The sequence below is a fragment of the Macrobrachium rosenbergii genome, chromosome 32 (genome assembly GCF_040412425.1).
Source record: "Macrobrachium rosenbergii isolate ZJJX-2024 chromosome 32, ASM4041242v1, whole genome shotgun sequence".
Lineage (NCBI taxonomy): Eukaryota > Metazoa > Arthropoda > Malacostraca > Decapoda > Palaemonidae > Macrobrachium > Macrobrachium rosenbergii.
This window is the reverse complement of record NC_089772.1, coordinates 7830930-7843341: the sequence shown is the minus strand read 5'-3', so window position 1 is coordinate 7843341 and position 12412 is coordinate 7830930. Positions and strand designations below refer to the sequence as shown.

General features: G+C 39.2%; 1 protein-coding gene across 4 annotated transcripts in view; it reads left to right on the top strand.

Annotated features, from left to right (window-relative positions):
• Positions 1-12412, top strand: part of LOC136855637 (calcineurin subunit B type 2) — a 217200-nt gene that overhangs the window by 186126 nt on the left and 18662 nt on the right. For all 4 annotated transcript variants that reach the window (XM_067132820.1, XM_067132818.1, XM_067132819.1 and 1 more), the window contains one exon: positions 8325-8501. In XM_067132820.1, coding sequence (XP_066988921.1) covers positions 8325-8501 — 177 coding nt within the window. The remainder of the gene's footprint in view (positions 1-8324; positions 8502-12412) is intronic.

Below are 12412 nucleotides of genomic sequence, written 5' to 3'. Positions count from 1 at the left end.
AAGTGTTTTCCAATTGTGTTTGTACCTCTCAAGTAGCCAAGTCAATAAAGAATTAATAGAAATGTTTTAGATTTTGGGGCATGAAGTCGTTAGTGTGCTTTCTTTGTGGTGTGTGAACCATGTAGGAAACCAGCTTTCTCTGTGTGGTGATTTGTGTGTCTCACTAGTTTCATAAGCCCCTGTATCCAGTAATATGGCAACTGTAGAGGAAATAAACCCAAATTCAGGTTGTGTTGACAAGCATAGGCTGTGCAGTAATTTATGGCCCCAATAGAGGGAGATCTGCGCTCAGTTTCTTGTTCATGTAGGGATAAAATGTTGGAGAGACAACACTGTGTGCCAAGTGTGAGGGATGACAGGCATCTTAGTGGGCCTTTTGAGATGAGGATTAGTATGAACAACAATATTCTTTCAGAGAAACTAAAATGCATCCTTCCCCTCTCCCTCCCATTATTCCCTTTTCCCCAAGGATCCCTCCATCAGCAACATCTCTGGCCTCTACCATCATTCTCCTGTCATTGTCTGAAGAAGAACCTGTATGAGACAGATGGAGAGGGAAAAATGACGTAGACAGGTTAGACATCCTTCCAGAAGGTTTGAGAATCCAACATGACAGCACACGTTAGTTTCCTATGGACCCCCCCCCTTTCACCCAACATCAACAATTGGGGGAAACAGCCTAGGCCTTGGAAGTGGTCATGCCCCTTTGCCTACTCTCTCTCCCCTCTTCCCCCTCCCAGTCAAGTTCAGGAGTGAAAGAGAGAGAAAGAGACCTGAGAGTCAGGGAGGGAGAGGAGAGGGCTTTCTTGATTCTTGAGGTTCAAAAGTATCAAAACCCATCAGCTAATGAGCATCAGAGAAAATCTGACTAGAATTTTCCTTGAAATGTATAAATACTTTTAGTTAATGAGTATGTTTTAATGAAATTTGATGAGAATTTTCCTTAACACATATGAATACTTTTGTGTAAAGGATATTGAACTGGTCCACCAGCTAATGAGAACCTGTCAGCACTTTGCGAATTCGAACAACAGACTTCCTTCTCCATTGAGACGTCTCAGTCAGTATTGCTGTTTATCAGAGAGGGAGCTTCATGGTCTCAGTGGATCTGCAGGACTTGTACCTCCACAGCCCCTAGGAAGAATATACAGTTAGGTGCCAAGGAAGTGACTTACCAGTCTAGAGATGGGACTGTCTGTGCTCAGTTTGGGTGTGGTCCACCCTTTCTAGGGTCCAGGATCTACAGCCAGACACAGCAAGGACCAAAACAGTAATAAGTGGTGAATGCAGTTATACTTCCTCTGCCTCCACTTCATCCTCTAGCATGTTGTCTTCCTCTTCCATTTTCTCACCTGAAAGAGGTCCTAGAAGACTCTTCCCATGAAAGTCAATGGGACTACACAGGCACCATTCTTCCCAGAAGAGGGATGACAGAGATTGCTCCTGTTTATTGACTGATTCTCTGTGAAGCAGGCAGATGATGATGGTTATGAACGTGGCCAGTTGCCTGTCTGGGGATCTCATAGGTGGTGGTCTGACCTGTGTCTAGTTTTCCCCAGCCATCCTTCTGTGCTCGGTAAGGGACACAGCACACCCGACCCCACATACTCTACTGGCCAAGATGTTTGGTTTCTAACAGATGTCTAGTACTGTATCAGTTTTGACTGTGACGTTTCAGTTGCAGGGTCTTAAGTGGTAGACAGTTGACTATTAGTCAAAATTTTAGGAGCCTGAATTATGGTGAGAGCTTTTAATATCACTGCAGAATCTCTGTTGCAATTTTTTTTCTTTCACGGTAAATGAGCAGAAGTTAATGGAAATGAATTTAGAGTAGACTTCTTTCTGTTTGTTCTTTCAAAGGAAGGCCTTCTCAGCTCCTCCTGCCTCTTGAGCTTGGCCAGAAAATCAGGTGGGGGAAATATAAGGGAGGAGGTCTTTAAGGAGTCCCTTCTGTCAGCCATACCAAACACAACTTTCGACAGTGATAGATGGCCAAAAGCTAATTTGTACCATGGGAGATAGACAGAGTACTGTTGCTGGTGTTGTCAGAGGGGTCACAGTCCCTTCAAGATGACTGTGAAGGACATTGCAGACTTCCTAGTCTTCATGAGACATGAAAAGACCTTGTTAGTAACTACCATCAAGGGCTATGGAGCAGCCCTCACCCAGGTCTTCCTGCCGAGGAGTATCAGCTTCTCCAAATCTGCAAATCCTCAGGGTAATAGGAAACCAGTGCTTGATCCTTCCTGACAGTATGCTGATAGTATTGCTACCATCGCAAGGATCGTACCTTTGCTCTCATTACCATTACAGGTTCTATTGCAGTAGCTGCTTACACCCAGAAACTTCCCTACCTGTCTCCAGTGCCTTTCCAATATGTTTGGGAAGGTTACCTCGGCACAGGTCCAGGCACTTTGGTGACCAGTTTCGAGGTGATAATTCACCTCGTGGTGCTGCATGTGAAAGGACTGTCTTTCAGTTCAAAGTTCAGTGCTTTGGCAGTCTCTCAGATGTTCACTTGTGTGTTCACCTTGGTGGTGGTTTTGGGCACCAGTAGAGATTAACATGATGCGGTATCTTAGATTGTTGTATTCTCAGAGACATTTCCTGAGACATGATAGGACTCTCAGTGGTGGTAATGACAGCCAGCACCACAGTAGTAGTATACAACAGAAAATGCTGGGAATGGAACGACCTCCCCATTACCTGTAGACAGAGCGACTTCACGTAGGAGCTGACTAGCAAGTCTGTCAAGTTGTTGGGAGTTGCATTCCTGGCAGGAGAATGTTATGGTGGATCAGCTCAATTGTGCTTGGCTCCAGAAATATTAAGATCACTAATTGGAGATGGCATAATACCTATGGGTGGTTCAACTTAAATCAAAATTGCAGATAGCAGGCAGTAGGAACATTTTGGTCCCTACATCCTTGCAAGGTGAAAAGGCTCTTCATACTTTGCTTCCACCAGGGCAATGAGATTTCCTGAACTCTTATGCTTTCCTGCCTTCAGTCATTGAATGCTTATCACTCTTGGTCTAAGGATAACTGTTTAACTCCTAGTTGACCTCCAGTCAAGTGGTATCCCAATCTTAACCACTCTTCTGTTATTGAGGCCTTACTCATCTTCCTGTCAGTGAAATACCTTTCCCCATGGTAGCTTCCTCTACTACCTTTAGGAGCTTTGAGCAGTCCTCCCTTCAGGATGGCTTTGGACAATGATCCAACCATGACGACTGTCTTCTACCTAGCTCCAACTTACCACATGTATTTCCACATTCCTCTTCTCATTCTCCCCTCATGTCATCCTCATTGATGACTTTCAGGTCATTGCATCTATTTTTGTCTGTTTAGATTGAAACATGGATTTTGTTTTGAAAGATTGTTTTTATTGATGTTTTGCAGTTTGTTTTTGTTGCAGCTTTCCAAGAAGGGTGGTACCATATTTTATATTGAGTTCATTTTCTTTGCCATTTCTGTGTATGCTCCTGAGTTAGCCATACCATGAGGGATGTTTCCATGCTTGTAGCCATAGCTATTACAAAGGTCATGCTGTACCTGGGTATTTTGTGATGGTAGGTGTTAAAATGAAAAAATGATGAGTGAAACGTAAAAATGTATCATGACAAATATTTAATGCCAGTCTGATACCAGAATGGACAGTAAAGGGAAAGAAAATAAGACTAGAACAGTTAGCAATAGTTTAAATGGAATCAAATTGAGACAATAGATTTTTTAGCCAAAACCCCGTCTGCATAGCTGGCTTGAATTTTACCACTTGGTACGCATGGTTTGGGCTGTTGAAAGGAGGACTTAGTGTTTTAGAAATAAAAAAAAAAATCTAAGTAAGGCTATACTGTTGTACAAACTATGTTATTTACATGTTTTTTTTTCAAAACATTGCTTCATAAAACTAAAAATACATCTTGAAAAAATAAAGGAAGAAGCGAATGATATTTGCAGGTCAAGTTGCATACATACCTAGCAAACTTAGTATGTATGAAATTCATTTATAGAGAGACAACACTTAGAGTAAGTGTTGGTATGTAATTTGTTATGTAATTTGTACATCACATTATACTGTAGTTACGGCATGCAATGCCTGTATCACGCTGAATAGTTTTAGTATTTAGCATTGATAATAGTTCCAAGTTACATTGTATTTGTCAGTTTTCTTCAGTGCAGTACAATATATCAAAGATCCTGGTCATTTTTTTTTTACAGTGCAGTACAGTATATTTCAGATCTTTTTTTTTAAACGTGATTGTTCACTTATTTTTGTACTAAGCATGAAGGTTTACGAAGTCTTTGATGTTAAAATTAAGTAAAGTGTTGCATTTATGTGTACCTTTATGCTGATTCCCATTGTAATTACAAAATATAAAAACTAAATTATCTTAATGATTCAGTTATATAATGGTACCTTTGCAATTTATTTTTGTTTCAAGAGTGTAGAAATGTTTTTTCTTGAACATACCTTATTTACAATAGGAAGACTTAGTGGAATTCTAATGGTCGTTTTCATTTCATTGGGTTTTATGAAATTCTGCCAATACTGCAGAGTTCATCCTACAAAATTACTTAAAAACAATTAAATATTTCCACATTTGCTTAAACTTTCATACAGAAAGTTTAAAAATGACAGCAGAAGTTTTGTTATCCTAAGGATGTGGCTTATTGTGAACTGTTACAAACTAACAGAGGTCCTCGCGTGATAAAATGCAGATTTATTTGATCTTTTATTTAAACTGAAAGCAAATTTATTTGATGTTTTCTCTGTGGTCCTATTTAGTTATATTAATGCTACATTAGGTAATTGTCTGCTTAGAAAATTAGATTTTCAGTTTTTCCAGTTTAATAAAGCAAAAGAGGCTATTATAGATTTTATTCCCAGGGACACCCATTAAGAGATGATTTAGTTTTATATATGAAAACAAGATTGTAGGACTTTTGATAGAGCCACATTGAATATTACACGTATTCTATTTTTTTTCACTCTGGGGAAAATGCACTTGAAAGTGGGAGGTCATTTGGTGGTGATTGGTTGAAAGTAACATGTTCAGATAACATTGCTATATTTCATATCATTAATCTGAATGAAAGCTTATTTAATAACCTAAATTTATCCACCAAACATAATTATGTTTGTTCATAATGCTACTGAGTTGAGAGAAACTATAAAAATAAAACCATTTTCTTAGATCAGAATTGAACAGCAATGGTTGCCGAAGTCAATGTCTTGAAATGTGTCTCGGATACACAGTTTTTCAGCCAGAAATGTTTGGTTTTCATACATTTTAGTGCAGATTGGTACAGATCACATCAGACGTCAGAAGAAACGTTGTAATCAGCATTTTCTAAAATTGAATGCCACTTGAAATGCAGAATTGATAAAAATTACTGTATGCAAAATTATATGGGGTGGTAAAATGAAGAGCAACCAATATCATAGAGAAGTAGTTCCAGAGTTTGGGGCATTTCAGAACTCAGTAAGCATTTGATAGCAGCGCTGTATTACTTTGGATGTCTTTTAGTGGTTATATCTGCTACTCAACAGTTCTGGAGCTCTCTTTGTAGGTGCGCTAACTAAATGCCCATTTCCATAACAGCTCTTGAAATTTTACAGCAAGATGGAATAAGTAGGTACAGTATAAAATGTAGGCCTATGCTGCACCAGCCTTTTGCACACATACAAATTTTATTCAAAGAATAGGGTTAGCCGTGCATAAAACACAGTAATTACATAAAGTACTCAAGTAAACAGAGTCGGTCGAGTTGTCGGCTAGCACTCTGCTAGGCCCGAGTTCGAGTCTCTGGCCATCCAGTGAAGAATTAGAGGAATTTATTTCTAGTGATAGAAATTCATTTCTCGGTATAATGTGGTTCGGATTCCACAATAAGCTGTAGGTCCCATTGCTAGGTAACCAATTGGTTCTTAGCCTAAGTCTATCCTTCGGGCCAGCCCTAGGAGAGCTGTTAATCAGCTCAGTGGTCTGGTTAAACTAAGGTATACTTTTTAAATAACTTGGATGGAACATGACACTATTTCATTATGGGAAATGTATTATTCCTAGTTTATCATGCTTGGCTTATCTTCAGAAAACACACACACACACACACACACACACACACACACACACACACACACACACACACACACACACACACACACACACACACACACACACACATATATATGGACATGTGTGTGTGCATGTTCTGTAGATATGACAAGGGCATGGGAACCTAGACCTAGCATGTTGCCCAAACTAAAAATTGTATAGTTCCATCATCTGAGCCATTATATATATATATATATATATATATATATATATATATATATATATATATATATATATATATATATATATATATATATATATATATATATATATATATGTATAAGTCTGTATATGTATGTATATACAGTATATATATATATGTATATATATGTGTGTGTATGTACAGTATATATATATATATATATATATATATATATATATATATATATATATATATATATATATATATATATATATATATATATATATTTCTTTAAATGACTTGGATGGGACATGACACTTGTTAGTATGGGGAACATGCTAGGCATAGGTTATCTTGCTTGGCTTATCTATGGAAAACATGTACACATAGGTTATCTTGTACATCTATATATATATATATATATATATATATATATATATATATATATATATATATATATATATATATATATTAATGTTTATTGTAGATATGACAAGGGCACAGTAGCCTAGGCATGGCATGTTATCTAAACTAAAAATTGTATTGTTCAATCCAAGTCATTATAGAGTAATATATATATATATATATATATATATATATATATATATATATATATATATATATATATATATATATATATATATATATATATATATAATTGTGTGTTAAGCTCAGTATTACGTGGCAGAATGCATACAAATGACGCAGTTGACAACAGGATCTCGGCCTGTGATGGAAACATTCTTCCCATGTGACAGCACCTAGAGAGAGATCTCACCTTTATGATGTATGAATAAGGAGGATAATGGTAAAAAAAAAAATTATGAGAGAAACGGAAATAGTATATGGAGAAAAAAATTAAAAATATCACATTGGCCATAACAGATAGGACATAATTAACAAAAAGGGATAGGGTGAACTAGACCAGTAGTGGCTATTTCATGTAAATTACCTACTTGAAAGGTTTCAATGGCTTTCAGTTGCCTCTTGTTACATTTAATGATATGGTGTAGATACTTTTGTAAGCCAGAGAGTTATATGTAATCTGGTATGATTCTTTAAATTTACTTTTGTTTTCCAGTAACTTAGGGAATGAGCTACAGAAATCCCAGTGACTTTAGGTTGTACTTTGCATAATTGCATTTTACTGTTGCTACTTATCACGTATTACTTTTTGAAGTGCAAGAAGATTCTTCAAATATTTAGATATATATCAGTCAGTCTTGCCTAGTGGTATTTAGCTTAGTATTAGGGGTTTTAGATGCTAAGGTGGTATACTAGTAACCATTAGAATTTCAAAAAGAAAATAAATCGCCTAATGTAGCAATGACCCCTCTAGTCTTAATTGCTCTGAAACATAACATACTACATTCTTGAAACATAATTAATTGCTTTTCTTAATCCTAAAAAAGATATGCAAGTGTACATGTCATATGTTAGATAAATGCAGCATTTTATATATTTGTTTGCAGTAATTTTTAGTCTCAGATTTTTTATAGTTCATTATCTTGAATTCACTTTTGAGTAAATAGAGTTTTGCGTATTGATAATTTATTCTTTTGCCTCAACTGTGTTGTGCATTGTAAAGAAGAGTATTTGTAGGTGTCCATGTGAATTAAGTAATTACTGTGTATAGTAATTGCTTTTGATATTGGGAATTCACTGCTGCTCTCAAAATCTTCTTTGCTTGCATAATCACAAATAGAATACAGTATATAGTATCAGCTCCTCACTTTTGCACTTTGTAAATAAGAATATTTTGAATTTACTGAAAGCTAACCTTATTTTTCCAATATTTTGACAAACACTTCATGGGCCTTAGATAGTCTTCAATAAGTCTCAGCAAGAAGTAACTCTGCCTTCAGTTTTTGAGGGTCCCATAACTTTTTAACTAATTTTAAAGTTGTCAGTAAAGTTTGGAATGTTAAAATGAATAAGAGCTTTACTGAAGTTTCTTGATTTTCTTTAATTCACTATCTTTAATTCGCTAGAGTTTGATGAGACTTACTGAATTTACAGCTAGGGCTCATGCTGACTAATTATGTTATGAAATTTCCTCTGCAGTTGATGCTGATGAAATTCGGCGACTAGGAAAGAGATTCCGAAAGCTGGATCTTGACAACTCTGGGTCTCTCTCTGTTGAAGAATTTATGAGCCTTCCAGAACTGCAGCAAAATCCATTAGTACAACGAGTCATAGATATATTTGATGCAGATGGAAATGGTGAAGTGGATTTCAAAGGTTAGAAAAATTAGTCAATTTGGTTAATATTCGTAGAGTACAGGCAGTCCCCGGTTAACGGCGATCTGGTTTTACGGGGCTTGTCTAGCGACGAAAACCGGCAGTTTTCGGCGCCGATACATACCTAACAGAGATGTCGATAACCGAAAATTGGCGCATTTCGATGCCGATAAGCCCTGAAAAAGCGCCAGAGATCGCCAATTTTCGGTACGTGGCGATTTTTGGTTATCATCACACCCTTAGAACCGAACCCTTGCCGATAACCGAGGTCTGCCTGTGCCTCCTTTATTTATTTATACTTGATATATTAACTGGTGGTTCACTGTATTTTGCACCATGGAAGAAAGTATATTTATTCTACAAATATTGTAGGGTTGAAACATATAAAATTATAATTTATGAGATTGTAAAATAACCAGAAAAAGACAAAACTTAATTTTTTATAAGTAACTTACCAAGTACAGGTAGTCCCCGGTTATCGGCAATCCGGTTTTATGGTGCTTGTCTAACTATGAAAATTAGCAATTTTCAGCACCAAAAAATCGCGATTTCCACTTACAGGCACAGATAATTGGGTATTGGCAGCAATACATACCTAACAGAGGTGCTGATATTGAAAATCGCTGATGTTCGGTGCTTTTGGGCGGCGATCACGCCGTCAGAATGGAACCCCCGCCGATAACTGGGGAATGCCTGTAATTACGTTGCTATTAGTTTAACTTGCTTGGCAGCTAAAAGTTTCAAATTCACGGGTCGCGCTATTTTGTTTTGCTTAGGTGATTAGTCCCTCTCACTTTTGGGGAAAGAGAGGAACAACTAGCAAATGGGCTTCAATTTGTTTCTGCCAGCTGGTGGCTGTACACCAGTTGTTAGCAGCAGCTTATTGAATTTTGGAATTCATTTTTTCTTGTATTTCGTTGTTTGGTGAAGTATTCTGTCTTGGTAGCCGTTACGGCACATTTAGATAGTGTTAGGTCCTTTTAGAACTTTAATTGTGACATTAATTGATTTGACTTATCCTGATTATGACTTTAGCTGACTTGTTTTTATGTAATGTGAGACTCAAGTTCGCCCGGCCCACTGATTGAACCTGTTGCAGCCAAACGCCACTGGAAAGGCATTTCCTTGGACATTCATTGTCGTTCCTCTAGTTCGGAGAATTCTCCAAAGCGGCAATGGCGCTTTGTAGATGAATCATGTCCTCTGAAAAGACTTGCTAATGGTGCTTCGCATTCTCCTCCATCACCTTACAAGAAATCGAAGGATACCTTGGATAGTCCTCGACCTTCATGTAGTAGTTTGGGACAGCACGGAGCATTTTTCTTCTGTTTCTCCGGCAGTGGAAAGTCAGAATGTGACTTCTAAGTGCTCATGTTCTCCCAAACGCTCAGCTTCACATAGTTTGTCTTCTCCTGAGCTTCCTCCACTGCCAGAGTCTGCCTTGGCTCCCGAGTGCCCTGTGGTGACAGAAATCCCTGTTGTTATCGAACACCAGATATCAACTGATCGTCTGAAGGCATATAAGCGCCCATTAGCACCTGGGTTTTCTTCAGTTTCCGAGCGCCCATCCTCTTCAGCACCATAGTGCGCCCAACTGCCCGTTGTTGACTGAACGCTCTGTGCCTCCCGGAGGCCCAGCTGTTACAAAGCGCCCATCGGTGTATGAGCGCTCGCGTTCAGCCAAGTGCCTTTCTACTGCTGCTGATGCTTCTCTTGCTTCTGTTCATGTTGGAACACAAACATTCATTGGTGATTCTCCTGCTTCTTAGTCTAACCTGCTTCAGCCTTCAGTTAGTACGTAGTTGCCTCCTACAGTGAACCCTATCCAGAGCAAGCTGGACAGCATTTTGAGCCTGCTGAAAAAGGCTCCTTTGGCTCCCCAGTCTACGGATTTGGCCTTGTCGCCTGTGTCTTCTGACGATGAAGATGATGTACTTGTACAGGACACTCATCCTTCCACTTAAACGTCGCTGCTAAGGTACCTGTTAGCTACCTTTACGAGTTTTTCTCCTGCAGCTCCCTCCTCGCCTGCTTCCGCTTTCTTGATGGAGGCGCAATTGTCGGACTCTCCTGAATGAAGAAAGCCTTGAGTGATATAGATGGATGGCTTTCGGAGAAGAGGGAGCAAAAACCAAGAGGAGACACCTTTCTTATGCCACAGGGGAAGCTCCTTCCCTGGGAGTATCTGCCTCCTCCCAGGGCGACTTCTCTGGGTTAATCGACCCTTCACGAAGATTTGCCTTTTCTTCAGTGAAGATCATGTTTAGTTCTTCGGAACTTTCTCACCTTCTCAAAAATCTTTTTAAAGTTTTTGAGGTGTTTATTTTATAGACTGGGCTGTGGGCTCTCTAGCCCGTAAGATTAAAGACTGCGCAACTGTACCTGAAGATAGTTCCTCTGACTGGTTGGGGGTGCTGTCATGCGTAGATAAAGGGATCAGAGATGGTTCTCAGGAGTTGGCTTCCCTTTATACTATGGGTGTTCTTAAAAAGAGGGAGCTGTGGTACACCTCTTAAGGGAGTAACTCCCTCTCAAAAGTCTGCACTTTTGTTTTCCCCTCTAGACCATCTTCATTTGTTTCCTCAGTCAGCTGTGCTGGAGATTTCATCTGACCTGCAGAAGAAGAGCACACAGGATCTTCTCTAGTAGTCTTCTAGACGTCCTAAGGAGATGTCAACTCTTCCCCCCAGGACTGTTTCCCCTTGGCAGTTGCGTCCCTTTCGGGTTAACAAACAAAGATCGTATTCAAGATCTCGTTCCGGTAACTGATTTGTATCAAGCCATTAAGAAGTTATCCACCCAAACGTCCTCTCATAAGTGAGAATGCACCCCTCCAAACACCAGTAGGAGCCAGACTCCTCTTCTGGGAGAGATGGAGAGAGAAGAGGGCTGGGCCTTGGGTCGTCAATGTTCTCAAGGAAGGTTACACCACTCCTTATCAAGAAAAGCCTTCTTTAGTCAGCTCGCCAGTAAATTGACGGCGTACTCCGAAGGCTCAAAGAGGTTTTCAGCCCTCTCAGAGGAAGTCTCATCCCTCTTCAGAAAGGGGGCAATAGAAAAAGTACAGAACGTGAATTCCCCAGGATTTTACAACCTTCTCAGGCCTGAGGAGGCTGGGGGCCTGTTTTAGATGTCAGTGCCCTGAACGTCTTCGTACAGAAGACAAAGTTCAGGATGGAGACAAACCGTACCGTCATGTCATCTATTCACCAGGGAGAGTGGGTGACATCAGTAGATATGTAAGACACATTTTCACATTCCAATACACCAGGAATCAAGGAAGTATCTAAGGTTTGTCTGCAGCACACTGGGTCCATTTTTGATGGCTGGTGTGATGTTGGGGGTAGAAGTGTAGGAAGCAATCCTTCCTATCTCATTTATATTTTTACTGCATTTTCTATTTTTTTTTTTACAACCCAAAAGATAAACACAAATAGCATAGGATAGGCCTATATACTTACCCTATGCAAGTAGTACAGGCAGTCCCCGGTTATCGGCAGCCTCGGTTACTGGCGATATGGTTTTACAGCGCTTGTCTAGCGACGAGGACAACCAGATTTTCGTCGTTGATAACAGGTTATCAGCGCTGATCACCTCTTATCGGCGGCACCGCTAACCAGGTATCAGTGCTATTATTGCTGATTTTCGGTTAGCGGCGATTTTCGGTTGTCGCTCACGCCTTCGGGAACGGAACCCCGCTGATAACCGGGGACTGCCTGTATAGGGTATGTACATACGTAAGTAGCATAGGGTATGTACATGAACAAGTAGTGCCAACAAACAGTAAAGGCAGGTTGTTGCGATGACCATGGAAATTTGAAATTGCGCTAGCTAAATTAGTACCAGATTAGTGATGAAACCAGATTAATAATTGTCAGATTAGTGATGGTCAACCTGTAATAGAAAACATT